Source organism: Moschus berezovskii, chromosome 19 (genome assembly GCF_049115385.1).
Source record: "Moschus berezovskii isolate FMDL1 chromosome 19, NW_MosBer_1.0, whole genome shotgun sequence".
Taxonomy (NCBI): Eukaryota; Metazoa; Chordata; class Mammalia; order Artiodactyla; family Moschidae; genus Moschus; species Moschus berezovskii.
This window is the reverse complement of record NC_142478.1, coordinates 68,443,920-68,463,799: the sequence shown is the minus strand read 5'-3', so window position 1 is coordinate 68,463,799 and position 19,880 is coordinate 68,443,920. Positions and strand designations below refer to the sequence as shown.

Sequence of the window (19,880 nt, the reverse complement as noted above, 5' to 3'; positions counted from 1 at the left end):
TGTACGACAGGGTACACTGACCGACCTGTGCTTGGACCAGGGTCCCTCAGCCTGGAAACCACGTCATGCACTTGGGGCGGCATGATTCTCTGAGCTGGGAGCTGTCCTGTGCATTGTAGGAGGTGGTGGAGCTTCCCTGGCCTCTACCCACCGAGATGCCCAGAGCAAACTCTACTCTGGTTGTGACAACAAAAAATGCCTGAAACTTTGCCAAACGTGCCCTGGGAGCCAAACGGTCCAAATGGCTGAGGACCACCAACAGGGCTGGAGGGGTGGGTCCCAGAGCACCAAACTCCTCATCTGGGGCAGCTTTCCATCCCAAACCTTATGTTTCCATGACGTTTAAAATCTTGCCCAAGCATTCACTATCCTTGCAAGAAGAAAAATACAATTATAAAATCAATACATATATTGATTTATAAGCCACTCTGGAGCGTCGGAAAGTCTCCAAGGAGATCAAGAACCCTAACCGTGTCTGCATCTGGGGGAACGGGAAAGGAAAGGGGGTTGAGGGGGGACATGCTTTTACACACATTATACACTGGTGTGCTTGTGTGTGCTCAGTCGTGTCTGACTCTTTGCCAGGGTCCTCTCTATCTATGGAATTTCCCAGGCAAGAACACTGGAGTGGGTTGCCATTTCCTCCTCCAAGGGATCTTCCTGACCCAGGGATCAAACCCAGGCCCCCTGCGTTGCAGGCGGATTCTCTACCTGGGTTTGAATCTTCAACAGCCAACATTTTGTCCTTCGGTATTGCCCTTATTTCAGAGAAGGCAATGGCACGCCACTCCAGTACTCTTGCCTAGAAAATCCCATGGATGGAGGAGCCTGGTGGGCTGCAGTCCGTGGGGTCACTAAGGGTCCGACACAACTGAGCGACTTCACTTTCACTTTTCACTTTCACACATTGGAGAAGGAAATGGCAACCCACTCCAGTGTTCTTGCCTGGAGAATCCCAAGGAAGGGGGAGCCTGGCGGGCTTCCGTCTATGGGGTAACACAGAGTCGGACACGACTGAAGTGACTTAGCAGCAACAGCAGCAGCATTGCCCTTATTTATGTTTTAAATGTCAAGAACCCAAGATCCTCGGGCAGGAGAGAAGAGAAACGGGGAGCTGATCCAAGGCTTCCCAGTCCCCGTGGTGAGAAAACAGATCCCCTGACAACAAGCGCTCCTGGGGCCCCGGCACCCCGGGCGGGCGTCCAAGGCTGGGCTGGGGGCCCCTCTGCAAGGCCCCTGAGCCGGGGCTGGCTCACAGATGAAGTGTCACGTTTCCACGGCCTCTTCCCTCTTGCGGGCTCGCACGACAGCCTGGAGGGGGTGGGGGAGGTGAAACCCTCAGCAAGTCTGCGGAGCCCAGGGCCTGTGGAGCCCATGGCCCGCCCACCCATGCTGGGTGCTTTATTTCCTCCCTGACTAGCTGTGGTGCCTCGAGGAAGGAATCCCCATTGACTCCTAACTCTGGAGGGGGAAACTGAGGCTGGAGGAAGCCAGTGCCTGCTCTGCACACAGCAGAGCCCGTGAGTGGCAGAGTGGAGATTCCAACGCAAGCCCGAATGTGGTCCCTGGAAGAGACGTGGGTTCAAAGCCACTCTGAACCTCAGGTGAATTCTCTGATCACTTCATTTCCACAACCTCCCTTTTCTAGGTTGGAATGGCGGGGTGACCTGGAGGGGCCCTAAGTCAGTTTCCACACTGGCCGCAGAGCAGACTGTTTTTTTTCCTCACCTCTGGACCTTTGCCGGCACTGTGCTCCTACCAAGGATGCTCTCACCTCCCATCTCTGTACACAGAGCGAAAGCTTCCCGAGGGCAGACTCCATGCCTCAGATTTCCCCACCTCCATGATCCCAAGGGCTCAGGTATCAGGTCAGACCTGGGTGCGAACACTAGCTGTGCTGCTCTGGGGCTGTGTGATGCGGGATAAGTTATGAACCTCTCTGAGCCTATGTCTGCTTGTTTGTTTTCCCTCTTCTGGACAAGATGATCGCACCTGCGGCAGACGCTACGGGCGCCCTGCCCGATGCTCAAATCCATGCCAGTGTTGCGTGAGGATTTTCCTCTCCGCCACTGAGCTGAATGTTAACAGCCCCCAGACACAGCCTCACGCGAGGATAGGGAGAAATGAAGAAACAAATGCTCCAGGTCCCCTGACCCCTGGACAGGATCGCTCAGAGGCGACCTGTGCGGCTCCCCACGGGTCTCCAGGAAGAACGAGCCTCAGGTGCCCACACTTTCTCACCTGCCTTCCCTTCCCTGCCTCACTTCTCCCCTCCCCCCACCCCGCCCAGTTCCTCTGGGATCACCTCCTGAAACAACCCACAGGCGGGTGCTTCTGGAGAAACCCAAACCACGGCAGTCCCTCTTTCGTGGACTGTCCTGAGGCTCACATAAGATCGTTCACTCAACAACTTCTCTGTGAATGATCCCGAGACGTCAGGCATGGTCCTGGAGTCTAGGGATACATCAATGATGGACCCGGTGTGGCATACTGGAAAACAGCAGGCGCTCAATAAGGGATACCTAGCGTCACCATTCTAGGCCAAGGGTTTCAACTGATAACCCCATGGGCTGTACACAGAGCTGGCAGACAAGTTTTGTTTGAACAAAACAGCATTTCTTTTTTTAGAATACGTTGCCCCCATTTCCTGATGGGGGAGGGGACGACTGGCCAAAATGGGGATCTTTCAAATTCTCTTGATAAATCGGATCTGCCATCTCAGGACCGCTTTCCCCGCTTGTTGAGAACCAGCTCGGACTGTGCAAAGGTGGCCCCCTTCAGAGACGGCTTGAGCGCTCCATCTGCCACAAGTCCTAGCACTCCGTGGCGCCTCACACCCCACCCGACTCCACTCACCCCCAGGCCCACCAGGCCCGCGCAGGTCCCGAGTTTGAGACCTCTGGCCTGCATGTTTACCCGGCGTTTGAGAAAACTGCACCAGCCTGCACACTCACCTTTTGACTGTCTCGGCTCCCCAGCTCCTGCCGACAGAGCCCCATCATCATGGTGTCTCTGGCCTCCGCGCTCTGCCTGGGGAGGCTGGGCCTCCCTTTGGGCTGCTCCTGCCTCCTCTCTCTGGCTTCCTGCATGATGGACAGGCCCTCTCGGATTTTGAGAGGCGGACCTTTCTCCGAATAGGCCCTCTTGACATCCAGTGGTGACCTTCCGAAGTCCCGCGGGTGGTCGGCCCACAGGGCCACACCGCTCTCCTCGCCCCTCCCCGGGGGTTTCCTCGGGGTCCCTTTCCTCTGGTCGGTGGGGGACGACCTGGGCTGCACGCTGGCCCCGCCGCCTGGATCCTCCCAGGCAATGCCAGGCTTTGACTCGGCAGGGGGATGCTGGCACTTCGCGCTGTGATGTTTACTAACAAAGGTCTTTTTCTCATCCTCAGGGATCCCTGGGCCTTTTTTCCTGGGGCCAGTGGCAGGGCCGGAAGAAATCCCTGGATACTTTTCAGGAGGAGCCGAGTGGGGCGGGCCCCAGAGGGGAGAGCTGACTTTGTGCGCGGCTGCCCCCGGTGTCTCTGCCAGGTACTTGCCGGAGCCAGGAGTGGAACCAGGGTTGGTTTCCTTAAAACTGGCCTGTCTCTGGGGAGCCTCGGCTTCAGGGCGCTCCTTGAGGCTCCTCCGTCTCTGATCCGCCTCGCCCTGCGGCCCGGGCCTCTCGGGGTCTGAGCCCCTGAGCTCTGCGGGTGGACCCGCCATCCACTCCTGAGCCTCCCGCGGGCTTCCGGCCGGCGGCCTCTGATACTCAGCCATCAGCGCATCGATATCGAGGACGCTGGACCTGTAGCCGGCCTTGGCTTTACCTGGGAATGTCTCACTGACCGCTTCTGTCTTCCTTCGGACCAGGCGCTCGCTGGCTTTCAGGGGACTTCTGAAAGCTGGGGGTGTTTGGGGAGCGCCGCCAGGGGACGTCTTATTCCCGTTGTCCTTCCAGCTGTTCTGAAAACCGCTGCCACCTTCAGGGCCCCGACGAACCCACACGGCATCGGCGTCGGAGATCCTCTCACCGGGGGGACCCGGAATCCTGTCCCCGAGAGATGCCGGATGCTCTGTCGGCCTTGGAAAGCTTGTGTGCTCGTGTTCTCTGCCCGGGGCCCGGTTTTTACCTCCCACAGTCTCCAGCAGCTCTTCACGGTTCAGAGAAACCAAAGTAGGGGTGTAAGAAAGAGGGGATAGGGGTGGGGCTGCTTTTCTAGAAGGTTCTGTCCAGTTTTCAGGCCTGGGCCTAACCACGCTCTTGGCTTTCTGAGTGTCAGGGATCTGATAGGTCACAGCAAAAAAAGTCGCCTTGGGTTCCACAGGCGACCCCTGCTTTGCTGTGGGAAGAACCTGGTCCAGTGATGCACCTGGGCTCCCCTGCCGGGTCCCCTCCCGACCCGGGAGTAGCTGGGGCTTTCCTAAGGCACCCGGGGCCACAGGGCTCAGGTGGTCCCCTCTCGGCTCCACCCTGGACAAGTGCTCTGGGGGCAGGAGGCTGAACTCGTCAAACTTCACATCGTGGGGCAGGGTCCGCCGCCTCCACCTGTCCAGCCTCTGGTCACCAGGGCTCGCCCTCCGCCTCCTGACTTCGGGCTCCTGGCTGCCAGCCATGGCCAGGGGCCCCATCTGCCCCGGCACGTCTGCCTGAGGCCGCACTTGGGAGTCATCGGCTTCATCCTTGGCCCTGGGAAGAGGCTCCGGAGGCGCCCCCTGGGGCGGAGCTCTCTCCCCTGGCTGGATTCCGGCCCCTTCGGCCCCCAGGTGCTGGGCCTCCAGGGTGGTCCTCGCGGAGGTGGCCTCGGGGCTCAGCTCTGAGCCTCTCCCTTCGCTGAGCCCCACAGCGGCTTTGTGCCAGCACACGCCCACCCCGCCTGTCCATCTGGGTGACGGGCAACTGCCTCCATGCGTGTCCTTAGGCTCTCGGTGGAACTCGGGCTTTGGCCCACTGACCTCACGGGTCCCTCTGGCTTCCCAGATCAAACTGGCCCTTTGGACGGACCCAACCTGGCCCTCCGGCCTGCACTTGGGGTCGGCAGGAGTCACGGCATGAGTGACCTCCTGAGACAGTGGGGGCCAAGACCGGCCACTGCGGAGCGTCAGGGCCTTCTCCTCAGGCGCCGTGGGGACAGCCTCGCTGTGCGCACGCTCCCCGACAGCATGCACGACGTCGTACCTGGGCTCAACCCTCTCGGGTGTGGGGGCGCTCTCCGGGAGCTTGAGGAAGGGGTGATGGCTGCCCTTTTCACCCCCAGGGTGCCCTCCCAGCAGGGAGGATGCGCGATGCTGTCTGGGCTCACCGCTGGAGAAGGCGGTCCCTCTGCCTCGCTCTAGGTCGGGATCTTCCAGCCACTCTCGCTTCAGGGCTGTGGTTTGTGGGAAAGAGCTTCTGGGTTCAAGGAGCCTGGATCTGGGCTCCGAGACGTCGGCCAGGTCCCTGGGGGTCGTGGCCCAGGGACTGTGTCCCGAGGGGGCTGCCACGGTGTGCTTCTCCACGTGATTCTCGAACACCGTGGCCCATACAGTCTGGAAGCTTCCATCATCATCCGGGGTGCCCTCAGAAGGGCTCCGGGCCCCCACTGTGCTTTCACCCCGAGCACCGCTGGGGACACGGTCAGAACTGTCTTTCCGCTCTGTCTGTCTGGGTTTCTCCGGAGGCGGACCAGGCTTCCAGGGGTTTCTTGTGACAGATGTTCCCTCCACTCCATGTCTGTCCTTTGGCTGGGAAAAAAAAAAGAAATAATCCTTCAATTTATTTATTTAATTTTAAAGATTGAAAAATATTTCTTTTGATATTTATTTGTAAAGGTTTGCTACAACATTATAACAAATTCAATAAAGTTTTTTTTTTTTTGATGTGGACCATTTTTTAAGTCTTTATTGTATTTGTTACTATGCTGCTTCTGTTTTATGGTTGAGGTTATTTGGAGTACGGGATCTTAGCTCCCCCAGCCAGGGGTCAAACCAGCATCCCTTACACTGGAAGGTGAATTCTTACCCATTGGACTTCCAGGGAAGTACCAAAACAATCCAATATAAGTCAAAGGATTTGAAATGGAAAGGAAGAGGTGAGGTGACTGAAATGGCAGCTTTTAAAATCACAGCAGTGAGAAACCATCCAGTCTTACAGACTGAACACAGCCAGTGAGGGAAAACAGGCACTCTCGGCCCCTGTTGTCGAGAAGACAAATGGGCATGGCTCTTGAGCGATTCAGTACGTCCGCCACGATCTTAAGATACTCATTTCCTTTCATCTGGCCAGTTTCCACCCAGAATTCCTGCTTTGCCCACGTGCACAAGTCTACGTGAACAAGAAAGGTCACACAGGACTGTCCCTGAAACAAAAGAGCCTAGATGCCCGTCTGAAGGGCTAAATAAATTTCGATATATGCAAACAGCTGACTGCCACACAGGCACTTGGACCCACAGAGAGGGGGTGGCTCCCAATGTCCTAAGATCTAAGGACACTTAAAACGCTATTGTGTTGATGGAAGAAAAGCAGACGGAGGAACTATGTATTTATAATAAAATACCATTTTAAAAAACTGTAGGTGTGTGTGCATGTAGATAAATAGTGGAGAAGAGAGATCAATTAATCTGACCAAAAAAAAAAAAAACAGCATTGGTTCCATTTATATAAAAATCTAGAAAATGCAAATGAATCTATAGTGACTGAAAGCAGATCGGTTGTTGCTTTGGGGGAGGAGGCAGCAGGCGACGGGGGGAGTTACAAAGAAGAAACTTGCAGGTGCTGGAAACGTTCACTGTCTTCATGGTAATGACGATTTGACAGACGTACACAGAAGTCAGAGTTCACCTGCTTTTACACTTTAAATACATGCAGTTCACGTTACGTCTGTTATACCTCAATAAAGCTGCTCAGGAAAAAACTGAGCTCAAACCAGTGCTCTGTGACAACCTGGGGGGGGTGGGTAGGGGCAAGAGGGAGGGGCCGTGTGGATACACCAAAGGCTGGTTCACGTTGATGTAGGGCAGAAACCGACACAGCCTTGTAAAGCGATTATCCCCCAGTTAAAAATAAGTAGAGAAATAAAAGAAAAACATGAAGTTTCAGAAAGCATCAATCACAGGCCCATGATACCCAGCAGTTATTTCATGAGCTTTTTTTAAAAAAATTAAACAGACTAACCGAATATACATTCTAAGAAATTTAATTGCTGGTGATTTTTCTCTCCCTCTCCTAGCTGACAAATGAGGGGGTGAGGAAAGGAGCTGGGGCCATAATGGGGGGAGTTGAGGGGGTTTCTAGTAACACCTTTTAATTTTTATGCATTTCTTTTTGGCTGTGCTGGGTCTTCACCGCTGTGCAGGCTTGTGGCGAGCAGGGCTGCTCTCTAGTCGTGCACGGGCTCCTCACTGGGGTGGCTTCTCTCGTCTCGGAGTGTGAGCTTTAGAGCACAGGCTCAATACTCGCGGTGCATGGTCTCAGCTGCTCCAAGGCATGTAGGATCTTCCTGGATCACGGATCGAAGCTGTGTCTCCTGCATCGGCAGGCGGATTCCTTACCACCGAGCCACCAGGGAGGCCCTCTAGGAGCATTTTACAAAAGTTTTTATTTGGCTGTCTTAGTTGTGGCCCTTGGGATCTTGAGTTGTGGCATGCGGGATCTAGTTCCCTGACCAGGGATCAAACATGGGCCCTCTGCATTGGAAGCTGGGAGTCTTAGCCACTGGACCACCAGGGAAATCCCAACATTTCAAAATCTTCATTAATTTCTCAAAAAAGCAGACATTCTTACATAGGAAAGCCACGTCCTCCTGTTTGCACAGACAAAAATTAATGCCTGACGATTATATTTGCAAACAGTATTCAACACCAAAGAACAGCGAATCATGGGGCATCCCTCGTGGCTCAGATGGTAAAGATTCTGGCTGCAATGCAGCAGACTCAAGTTCGATCCCTCAGTCAAGAAGATCCCCTGGAGAAGGAAATGGCAACCCATTCCAGTATTCTTGCCTGGAGAATCCCAAGGGCAGAGGAGCCTGGTGAGGCTACAGTCCATGGGGTCACGAAGAGCTGGACACGACTGAGCGACTAACACACACAGCAGAGTATCACCGGAAGGGACTTTAAAAGTCCCAACATGAAAGGAAAAAAAAATGTCTTATGAGAGGTTTCTGAGTCTTTCCTGGATCTTCGAGATTGTAAAAGCCCTTTTTCCAATAAGTATCACTACCCACTGGGGGAAAAAAAGGACGTGCCAAGTGGCTTCTTACCTTTTCCCTTGGTTCTCTGGGAAGCTCACCACTCAGCTCCAAACACTTTTCATATCTGACTTCGTTGCTTGAAGCTGCACTTGAAAACCTGGCACAAGACACCCAAGTTACTTGTGCACAGCCAGAAGCTAGGACTCCCTCCAGCCCACACCCCGTAACAAGTTCAGGAACCCAGGGGTGAACGCAGCACTGAGATCATCAGAGAATCCCTGTCCCAATTCCTCCAAGATGGGACGTGTCCTTTCTAGTCACCAAACCTCTCGGCCTGGGAGGGAGAGAGCCTACCTTAAGCACAGCATCACCGGGGCGGCAGCAGCCCCGGGCTCGGGGGAAAGGGCCTGGGTGTTTGTGCCAGCTCTCCTTCCTGCCTCCCCACTGAGGGAGCTTGGCTCAGGCTCGTGACCTCACCTGAGCCTCTGTCTCTTCATCTATAAAACGGGGATAATTAACGCCTCCCTATCGTCCTTTGTAGGTCAGATAAGAGGCTACCCAAGGCCCTAATTGCTACGTGAGGGTATGGAGAGAGGAACGAAGGTGCCCCAGGAGCGATAATTAATGGCTTCAACCCCACAACCACCAGCAGCCCCACTGCAGACCGACCGCGGTCCTCGGGGGCAGTGGGCGGTCGGGGAATGCATCAGGGAAGAGGCTTGCCTCTGCCTCTGCCTCTCTGGGTGACCTTGGCCCAGCCTTTAATCACTCTTTGGGCCTGTTTCCCAGCTAAAGGGGAAACAAGAGAAAGGGGAGTTGGAGCTAGACTTCTCCCCATCTCTGCCGAGTTCTCTGGAGCGGAGGCTGAAAGATTAGATTAGTTCAGGGTTGGGGGCCTGCAGAGAAGAGGGAGGTGAGACAAATCAAATGTCTCGAACTTGACCCACGGGCAGCAGTCCAAGGGCTGGCTCTGGGGATGCGTGAGGCTGTGCAGGAGTTGTTTCTAAACCCAGAGCCTCAGTTTCCCTACCTGTCAGATGGGAATAACCTGAAGGACTGGGGTGCGGGGGACTCGGGGGGGGGGGGAGGTATATGAAGCCCTGACATGGGTGCCCCTTCCTCTGTTCCCTGGTTTTATTATTTTGCCACACCATGTAGCTTGCGTGATTTTAGCTCCCTGACTAGGGATTGAACCTGGCAAAAGCACTGAGTCCTAACCACTGAATGGCCAGGGAGTTCCCCTCTTTCTCTGTTTCCTGAGTTCAGGGATTCTCAAGCCTGGCTGCACATGAAAATTACTTTGGAGACTTGGAAAAACCAAGGTGAGAAGCCCTCCCCAGATCTGCTGAATCAGAGTCTCTGGGGGTGGGGGTCAGGCATCGATAATTTTTTTTCCACGTCACTCTAAACACTGACAGCCAGTGGTCTCAGCTCTGGCCAAGCTGGTCGGCCTGGTTCCCAGGGCCAGGAGGGCAGTCTGCCCAGAGCTCCCGCCCCCTGGAAGCTCAATCGCTGACAAACTACGTTGGTGGCATGCATGCCATTAATGAGCTGGTAGACACACCCCGGCGGCATCTCCCTGTCTTAGCCGAGAAGTCACTTGTGGCAAAACAAAGGAGGAAGAGATGGCAGGGGCCAGGCCTCGCTTAGAAAATGATCATTAACCAACAGGATTCATCATATCATTTGGGACTATTAATAAATACAATGTGTCGAGGGTTCCCTTGGGCTGAGCGATCTCCAGCAGTATCTAAGTTGTGGCCTTAATCCTTTCATGCAGGTCTTAACATCATTTCCCTTTATGAGATGAAGAAACCGAGAGGCTCAAGGCGGGGAAAGCGACCAGGTCAAATCACTGGCCCTGCTGCTGGCACGCACAGTGAAGCAGTGCTATCCTCCACACCTCAGCCTCCTGACCTGAGAAATGGGGGCTAATGCCACTTCCTCTCAGGGCTGTGGGTACCAAGAGTGCCCAGTACAGAGCCTGGTGCCCTGCAGTCTCCTTCCACCTCGTGGAGGGGTCTCCGGTGAGGGGCTGGGGCTCTCGGAGGCTGGGGGAAACCCATGGGGTGCTCCCACTTACAGTTTGGTCAAGTCCGCTGACAGTGGCCGTGTCTGGACTGCCCTCCTCCTGAGCTCCGGCTTCGCTTCCGAGCTCTCGGTGGCCCAGCCTTTGATCCGCTCCTGGACGCTCACACCCGCTTTCTCTGGCTCTGGCAGGATGGCTGGGGACTCGGGGGTGGCTGGTGGGGACTCAGACCCCGCTGTCAAGACCGAGGCGCTCTCCTCCCCAGACAGGCCAATGTGATTCTTCACGCCACCCCTGGGGGTCTGCTCTCCCCCGACCCGGGTCTCAACATCAGCCTCTCTACTCCTGACCTCAGCCATGTCTTGGCCTTTTCCAGGCCTGGGCAGAGGGGACTGGGGGTCCTTGGCTGCCTTCTCTGGCTCCCCGTCCAGCTTGGCTTTCTCCTCCCTGAGACCCTGGGCACCGGTGGGGGTGACCCTGGCCGGGCCCCCCGTGGTTCTGAGGCTGCCCATCTCCCCCTGCTTGCACAGCAGCCTCTCCTTCCGTTCCCGGATCTTCTGGGCCACCTGCAGGAAATCGGAATCCGGGTCGTGTGGAGGTGCCTCTGCTTTGACCAGACACTCCCTGTCCACCCTGGGTTCTGGATCCGGCCTCTCGGGTCCCTGCCGCTGGGCGGCGGGCCCTGCCGTGGCCTCATCCACCACCTTCCTCGCCAAGGCCTCTCTGCTCTCGAACCGGGCCGTGAGGTCCACGGACAGAGGCCTGGGCCTCCTCACCCACGTCTTCTCAGGAGGGGTGGGGGGCAGCTTCCCCGCCACCGCCGCCCCGCCGGGGCCTGGCTTCGGAGTCTGAATGGTCTCGGCGAAGATGGCTGACACGGGCCTTCTCTTCGGGCGAGGCCTAGGCGGCTCTGAGGCGGCGCCTCCCGCATCCTCCACGCTGCTGGCCTTTGACAGAGGCTCCTTCGGGCCGGTCTCCTCTGGGGTGGCCACCGGCCTGGAGTCCTGAGGCAGGGAGGCTGGCCGGGGGAGGCTCCCCACGGGCTTTCGGGCTGGCGGGGCAGGCTTGGCGGCCACCTCAGGCCGGGGGGCGGAAGCGGGTCCCTGAGACACTCCTGCGTCGGCCTCGTGTGTCCCCTTCCCCAGAGCAGGGCCAGCTTTGGTGCTTTCGAAGAAGATCACGGGGTTTGGCGTGGGCCGCGGGATGGTGGCTTTGGGGAACAGGGACACGCTTCTCGGGCGGTCCCCGCTCCCCACCTCCTGCCCCGCCAGGCCCGGCATCTTCTCGTTCAGACGCCCTGAGGCCACGTCCTGGGAGAGCCCCCCAGGGGGAGATGGCCTGGCTGGGCTGGGCCACAAGGGTGTCACGTCCGCAGCCTTCTCCTTGGAGAAGGGTTTGGGGGCGAGTCTTGGCAGAGGAAGCAGACGGACTGGGCTCCTGAGGGGGCTTTTTCCTTCCAAGAGCAGCGCCGAGGGGGGCCCGGGGGCATCGCCAGCCTGGCGGAAGTAGGTCCGCGTCAGGGCCTCCTCCTTGGAGAGCTCGCCCAGGCCCGGCACCCCTGTCAGGGAACTTATGGAGCCGACCTCCACCCGCGTCGCCATGGTTACGGCTGTGGATCCATGGGGAAGATGCGCGTCAGAAACGGAGAGGCAACCGCTAAAAAAAATTTAAAAAGTAAATTTAAGATTCAGTCAGTGTCTGGGTTGAAACAGAGAGATTTGACGGGGAGATGGAGATGGATGAGGATCAAGAGACCGGAGCCCCAGGTCTGGACTAGAGCTCTCCACTGACCGCCAGGCAAGCCTGGGCCAGTGGCCTCCACCTCTTAGCTCTGGGCAAGGGCAGCGGACTAAAAGGCCTGACTCTGAAGTTCATTCCAGCTCAAAGGGTGCCCAAACGGTGCCAACGTTCACTTGGACTTTCCCAACTCGTTTAATCTCAAGGCCAGCTTTCAGGGTAACAAACGATGCTCTCGGCTGTACAGATACGGAAACCAGTGGAGAAAGGCCGAGTAACTGACCTGAAGTCACTCAGAGAACAAAAGATGCAAAGTTGGGATTCAAACCTGGGTCGGACTCTGGACGCACACCGCAGGCTCCCAGGGTTAAGTCCTGGTGAGGTTCCTGTCCCTGCCCCCTGCAGTATTTTCCCATTTCAGAGCCTGCCCACGTCAGGCTGATCCTCACCCTCTACAGGACCAAGCACAGAGAGGGCAGGTGACCAGCGCCAGCTCACACAGACACCCAAGCCGGTGTTCCCGAGGTCACAGAGTTGGATAGTGGGCTCAGAACTCCAGCTCCCCAGACCGTCCCTTATCTGTCCCCTTCCCAGTCTTTCCAGAAACCTTAAAAAAAAAAGAAAAAAGCATCCTCATTTTCCACTCCACCTGCTTTCATTATTTATTTATTTACTTTTTGCCTTTGGGTTCTTTTCAGCTGAACACCTATTTTAAGCTGACTGCCTTCAGAGTCTCAGTAAGAAGGCATCAACAGCTGAGGACAAGGGTTAGCACAAGTCAGGCCTCAGGGAAGCCAAGGGCTCCCTCTGCCTCACAAGTCACATCCTCCTCCCTACAGCCCTACGAGACGGGCGTGTGATCATCGGCCCCTGTTTTGCAACGGCTCAGACACGAGCCCCGTGCTCCTCCAGCCATGAGCTCTGCTCTCTCAGGACAGGAGACCTCTCTCATCCATCCTCCAACGACCCTGAGAGGCAGGGCTTGTCCTTATCTCCCTTTGTAAGGATGGGGCCCAGAGAGGTTGCTCGACTCGCCAACCATCACATAGCTGAAACTGGATCTCAAGTCCCGGATCCGTTCAACTCTCCCCTTTTAAGAGTAACGTCCTATTCCTTTCTGGTTTTAAAAACTGCCAGACGATTTGCTGTTCTCGATGTGTCCCCTACCCTAAAAACCCCACCTTCATGCCAGTGCTCTGTTTCCCTACAAAACTGCCCCCAGCCTGCCCCCTCGTCTGCATGGGCTAAAAGTAGAAGGTGTTTTAGTTCAACGCAAGCCGCCCACTTCCCTTCTGGGGGCCCCACACTGCTGCCCCCGGCTCTGACTCACACAGCAGCCTGCAGGAAAGAAAGGCGGACAGATTTTTATCTTTTCTCTTCCCTACACGCTCGATGGTGCTAAACTGATTCCTTTTTCCCAATGCAGAGAACACCGTCTAGACGGGGTCAGAGGCAGGAGAGACGGGTGGAAACAGAGAACCAGAAAATCGAGAGGGACTTGGGAGGAATCTGTCAGCAGTGACCTGGGGCGGAGTGCGCAGGCATGCAGAGTCCTGCCCCAAACCGGGACTGCTCATCATCAGAGCCAGCTCCTGTGACCTCCAGGACACAGATGTGAGACACGGGACAAGGACAGGACATTCAGGGGACAGAGAGAAGACTCCCTGGAAGAACCCACAGGCGCCCCACTTACCTGAGCTGGAAGGTCCTGGCTGCGGACGTGTGACTGCCAGAGAAAGCGAGCAGTATCGTGTCTCATCGCGGATGAACGGGGCTGTCTGCACACTCCCCTGGCAGAAGCCGGCAAGGGGTGGGGTGGGGGGCAACAGGGGTAGGCTGGTTCCGGCAGGCTGAGTTTCAGGCAGTTCTGGGGAGACACAGGGCGACAGGCTCGGTTCTGGGGTTCTGGCAAAAATATGGGCACAGACAGTATGAAAGCTTTAGAGCTCCAACTGCATCCCGCTGGCATCTCTGCCAGCTTGTAAAACTCAACGCGCCTGTCAGCTTTTCAGTATCGTCGCCTTGTGGATACACGTGGGCATCAAGGGTACGGAGTCTGTAGTTGGCGCTCAATAAAAACTGCCCCTGTTCCTCTGAAACCCGTTTTATTGAGCACCTACTGTGTGCAGAAGGATGAATAAGAAATATCTCCTTTGTTCAGGGAATTACGAGTCTTGTGTGAGAAACACACACACAAGCAACTATGCTGGGCGATAAACATGGCTTATAAAGAGGGACATGGCGGGGTGCTTCCCTAGTGGACCAGCGGTTAAGATCCCACGCTCCCAAAGAAGGGCACACAGGTTTGATCCCTGGGCAGGGAACTAAGATCCCGCATGCTGCAAGGTGTGGCCAAAAATAAATAAATAAACCAAAAAATTAAAATAAATAAAGGGGGCTTCCCAGGAGGCTCAATGGTAAAGAATCCACCATCCAGTGCAGGAGCTGCAAGATACATGGGATCGATCCCCAGATGGGGAAGATCCCCTGAAGGAGGAAATGGCAACCCACTCCAGTAGTCTTGCCTGGAGAATCCTGAGGACAGTGGAGCCTGGCGGGCTATGGCCCGTGGGGTCACAAAGAGTCAGACATGACTGACACACTGAGCAACTGAGCACGCATGCAAATAAAGGGGGACATGGGAGCACAGAAAACAGAAGACCAACTGCCCTGAGCTGGGGGTGCTGGTCCCAGGAGACTCCCCTGGCCTGGAGGAGGTAACTCATGAACACCAGGGAGCTGGCGAACCCGGGAGCCGGTGCCCCTGGCTGTCCTGCTCAGCCGCACTTGGAGGTCCTCACGCGCCTCCTCGGGGCCTTTGCACATGCTGTGTCTGCTCTCTGAGACGCTCCTGTTGCTACACACAGACACTGGCCCAGCCCTAGGGTCACAGTTCAGACACCGCTGCCCGCCTCCAATCCAGTACTCTTACACGTCCAGAGACCCACAGACCCACGGCAGAACTCATAAATACACAGTTATATTTCATAGTGCAGGATCCCTCGCTTCATACCAACGGAGGTCCCCAGAGGGCACCCCAGCAGCCGGCACAGTGGCCTGGCAGATAAGAGCACCAGACGCATCATTACTGAGCAAATACATAAATGAGAGCTATCTTCCTGGCCCTGCTGCCCAGATGCTGCTAAGATTCTGAGTAAGGGCAGGAGTCCTGAGTTTCATGACACTGACCAGTCTAGGACACAAGGTGAGGAAGTTCCTGTGGCAAGCTCTGGTGTGGCCGTGGGTCAAGTGCTACCGAGTGACAGAACCAAAGCTGTGAAGAGCCCCGCTGGGCAGGCCCCACTGCCGGGGACAGGCCACCGTCAGACAGCTGCTGTGACGGCATTAACCCCACATGGCCACACGCGCTCATCTGCCCGAAGGTGGAATGAACGAATGCTTCTCTGTACGTCTTTTCCTGGGAAGGACCGCCGAGCACATCGTTGCTGAAGCAGGGTCCATGGCTCACAAATGTCGCCATGCAACTTTGGGATCCCTGAGCCCATTAAGGGGGCCAGATTGCAGGGGAGGAAACAGGGGGAAAACAAGATAAAACATTCTTGGTCCACTTCCTTCTTAACCAGAAGGGTGTCTCTGTTATCCGTAATCTCCTTTCTATCTTGGGCTCCCTCTCAAGTTTCCATTTAAAATGCCAGCCAGATGCCTGATCTATAAATATGGTTGCAGGAACGAATCAATGAATGAATCTGTCAATCAGTGAACACAGTGGGGGTGGGGGGGGGAAAGAGCTTTTAAACCACTGGAGTGGATGGCTACATAATATTTTGAAGTCTTTCCCAAACCTAGAAACCCATGAGTCTCAGGTCTTCCTTTAACCTGTTGCAAAATACAAGGAAACCGACTGAAATGCACGCTTTAAAATCTTGCTTTAAATGCATCACATATGTCATGCTTAATTTAAGAGATGTTAGTCTCTTCCAAAACATTTCAGAAGCCCACTCACACAGAAGACAGATGCTGGTTTTTTTTTTTTTCCTGGGGTGGCCTGGCTCGCTCTTTTCAAATATATTAGCACGGTGGCCAGAGTCAGGTAAACAAGAGCTCCCTGGAGAAAGCAGGAACACCAGGTATGAGCTGTGTCTGGTTTTATCTACGAATCAACATGGAGGTCAGCTCGGACAGGGACAGACGGGCAGCTCTGGGAGGTCAGGAGGCCAGGGTGGACCAGGACGCGGAGGATTTGTGGGCAGCAGCCATGGGGGTAGCAGCGGGTGGACCTCTGCTGTCCCTGAACCTGCCAAGTCCACAGGCTCCATCTCCCTGAAATGATCTGCAAGGTTTGAGATTCCCACTTCCTGCAATTTTACGCAGGGAAAAACCATGCTCCTGGGAGTTGAGTCACCAACAACAGTAGTGGCTGAAATCAGACAGGCGTCTGGTCAAGAGCATTCATCCCTCCATCCTTCTGACCTTCCTTTTAGAAGTCGGGCTCTGCGACGGATGCCGGGGGCACGGCCGTGGGGCGCATGGGCTCCGGGCGGATCCGAGAGAAGCTCGAAGGGACAGAGCAGGAGAAGCCCTTCCATTCAGACCCCGACTGTTTGGCAGCTTCTCTCTCCGATTCGGAGGCGTTGATTCATCCTAACAGCTGTTGTCGATCTCTCATAATTACACCCCTAAATCTGATCCAAGAGCTCACAGTCATTCACTCAGCCATCTCTGGGTGCCGTTTTCCTGGGAATGCCACCATCTGCTGAGGGCCGGGAGCCAGTCCCGACATCTCCCAGCATCTTCCGGAATGTGACCTGGCCTCCCAAATCTGCAAACCCATCCCACGTGGCACCCCAAGCAAGGTGCCAAGTGCACGTCCAGCTGCCCCCAGGAGAGCAAGACTATGATAAACGCAGGTACTTGGTCCACCCACAGACGCCAGTAGGAGAGGGGCCAACATGTCACGTCAGCGGAGGGCGTGCACACCCTCCTCTTGCCCCCAGGCTGCGGCCCTAGCTCATTCATTCGTGCACTCCAATACACAGTTACTGAGCATCTGCTCAGCTGGTGCCAGTGGGATAGAGAACTCGCCTGCCGAGGCAGGAGATGTAAAAGACACGAGTTCAATCCCTGGGTTGGGAAAGTCCCCTGGAGAAGGAAATGGCAACCCACTCCATTATTCTTGCCTGCAGAATCCCATGGACAGAAAAGCCTGGCAGTTTACCGTCCATAGGGTCGCAAAGAGTCGTAAATGGCTGAAGCGACTTAGCACGCACACACACCATGCGTCAGGCTCTGTGGATACAGCCGTGAACAAAAACATATAGAAAGCCCTGTTCCCATGGAGCTGACAATGATGAAGGTGGGGACAGACCATAAATGACATAAACAAGCAAGACACATAGACAATCAGGTAAGTGACTTTCTCTGCTGGCGCCTCCTCCAATCTGTTCTGACAGCAGCCACAGGGATTCTCCAGTACACAGGGGTCATCAGGCCACTCCCTGCTCAAAGCCCACCTGGGTGGGTCTCCCCACTGCCCTCGGAAGGAAGATCAAACTCCCCGGGGGCCCACGGCAGGGTCTGGATCCTCTCCAGCTTCAGCCTCTTGATGGACGGCTCTTCCTTTGTCTGTCTGCCCCTCACGCTCACTCACATTCTTCAGCACATGAACCCTGGGTGGGTCACGAGACCCACTATGCTCTTCCTTGCCTTCATGCTTCTACACTGCTATTTCCTGCCTGGCTAACCTCAGCACCAGCCATCTCCTCCAGGAAGCCTTCCCTGATGTCCCAGGGTGGGTTCAGGTACCGCCTCCCTGCTCTGCTATCCAACTCCCCTAGTTCCTCCCTAGCCCAGCGCTGATGCTACATGTGGTAACCGCCTCCAGCCTGGGAGCTCCTGGCCAGGAGGGTCCCGAGTCCAGTTCATAGCTGTATCCCCAGAGTCTGGCACCATACCAGACATGAGGTCAGTGTGCAAAAAATACCTCCTGGGAGAGCATGCCTGAAAGAAGGAAATAATAGTATCCAGGGCAGGTGTGGGTGTGGGAAGCTGACGTGCTCACCTGCTCCTGGGGACAATGCAAGTGACAGAAGCAGAGTGGCAATATTCATTTCCCGCTATTATTTTTGGAGATCCCATCAAGAGTCAACAACTAAGTGACTCTGCACCTTCTGCCTTCTCCCCTGTATGACCACCATTCTACAGATGCGGAAAATGAATCAGATCTCAAGCTAGTGAGGGGGAATGTTATGGCTGAAATCTTCTGACTATGAAGCAAGTGTTTTCTCCACATATACCTCACCCCAAAAACATTCACTTATTTTTAACTTGGTAGTCCCAAGTCTAAAAACGTGTGCCGTGGAAGGACTCTCATGCTCGTGTTTAGTCGCTCAGTCGTATCCAACTCTTTGAAACCTCGTGAACTGTAGCCCACCAGGCTTCTCTGTCCAGGGGATTTCCCAGGCTAGAATACTGGAGTGATTTGCCATTTCCTCCCCCCGGGGATCTTTCCAATCCAGAGATCGAACCTGCGTCTTCTGTGGCTCCTGCATTGTGGGCGGATTCTTTACCAGGGGAAGCACTCTCTGGAAGGAATCTAAAGAAAGACAAAATCACATACACAAAGATACCCTCTGCAGTGTTATCCATCCCACTGCAATATGCAATAATACACATCCCAGATTTAGGGTGCTAGACCTTATTTGAAAACACTCAGGACTGAAAAGCCATTTGAAATCTCAAAGAGTTGCAAAGTCAGCGGGTAGACCAGATCACTGGTTTTCAGCCTGCCCACAAGTGGCACAAAAATCCCTTCACATTATAGGGGCTGAGTTTGTGATCAGAAAAGATGGTTGCCATGGCAGTCATGGCAAAAACTCAGAAATAATCCACATTCTCTCCAAAAGGTGAACGCCTCTCAGCCACATGTAAGAGGCTATTCTGCATATCTTAAAAGTGAGAGTTGGAGGGGTGGGGTGGTGGAGTCTGCGTAGGAAAGTGGGAAGAGCTTATGAGAATTCCACTGAAGAGAGGGTGACAGATGGAACGTTTTAAAAATATTTATTTTGGCCACGCCAGGTCTTGGTTGCGGCGTGTGAACTCTTAGCTGCAGCATGTGGGATCTAGTTCCCTGACCAGGGATCGAATCCGGGCCCCCTGCAATGAGAACGTAGAGTCTTAGCCACTGGACCACCAGGAAGTCCTCGGATGGGATATTTTTTTGTATTCAAGGCTGTGACAATGGCAAAGATTGTTTTAACAAATAGTCAAGGTCTGGAAGAGAAAAAGGACAGATGAAAAATAAAAATGTGTCAGGGACCTGGAGAGGAACTGCTATATTTATAAACTGCCTTTCATTTTGCGATTCCTTCTTATTTCCATTCATGTTGTTTGTACAAACAGATTTCTTTTTAGGCTTCAATACCGGAAGTCCCCCTCAGAGCTGTGTTCTCCCCATGGATTCAAGATGGAGAGGCACCAAGGCTCCCTTCCTGCCCACTTTCAGAGCTTTCCAAAGCCAAGGATAAAGATAAATATTATTTATTAAGCACCATACCATGTGCCAGGAACTGTGCTAAGTGCTTTAGGAAGATGACCTCATGCATCTCCTTAACAACACAAAGTAGCAGGTCCTGGAACTTCCCTGGTGGTGCAGCAGTCCAGCAGTTAAGGCACTTCACTTCCACCACAAGGGGTGCAAGTTCCATCCCAGCCTGGGATCCCTGGCTGGGATGGAACTAAGATCCCGCCTGCGGAGCAGCCAAAAAAAAAAAGAAGGCCCTAACAGAAGCCCATGTTACTGGTGAGGAAACTGAAGCTGGTGTAGCAAACGGGTCTGCCGTGGGAGGTGGGAGTTACCCTGATCCAGGCTCCCTGCCTGGAGGATTTCTTCCAAAGTCCACATGGGCTTAACCAGAACACATGCTTTTTATGATGTTACAATGTAAAGGACACTTAACACCCATAAGGGCAGCTATTATTCTCAAAAGTGCCCATGTTGGGGCAGTG

General features: G+C 54.8%; 1 protein-coding gene across 7 annotated transcripts in view; it reads right to left on the bottom strand.

The window, feature by feature from the left end:
- KIAA1671 (KIAA1671 ortholog) overlaps nucleotides 1-19,880 on the bottom strand; it is a 179,736-nt gene that overhangs the window by 115,066 nt on the left and 44,790 nt on the right. For 6 of the 7 annotated variants that reach the window (XR_008683156.2, XR_008683158.2, XR_008683157.2 and 3 more), the window contains exons 2-5: nucleotides 13,609-13,782; nucleotides 10,233-11,834; nucleotides 8,219-8,306; nucleotides 2,955-5,702 (exon numbers count right to left, since the gene is read on the bottom strand). Coding sequence is in view for 4 of the 7 variants with exons in the window: in XM_055405515.2 (XP_055261490.2) it covers nucleotides 2,955-5,702; nucleotides 8,219-8,306; nucleotides 10,233-11,779 (4,383 nt within the window). In the remaining 3 variants the exon portion in view is untranslated. Of the gene's footprint in view, nucleotides 1-2,954; nucleotides 5,703-8,218; nucleotides 8,307-10,232; nucleotides 11,835-12,364; nucleotides 12,526-13,608; nucleotides 13,783-19,880 lie in introns of those variants that run through there. The other variant, XM_055405518.2, reaches the window with a different exon arrangement.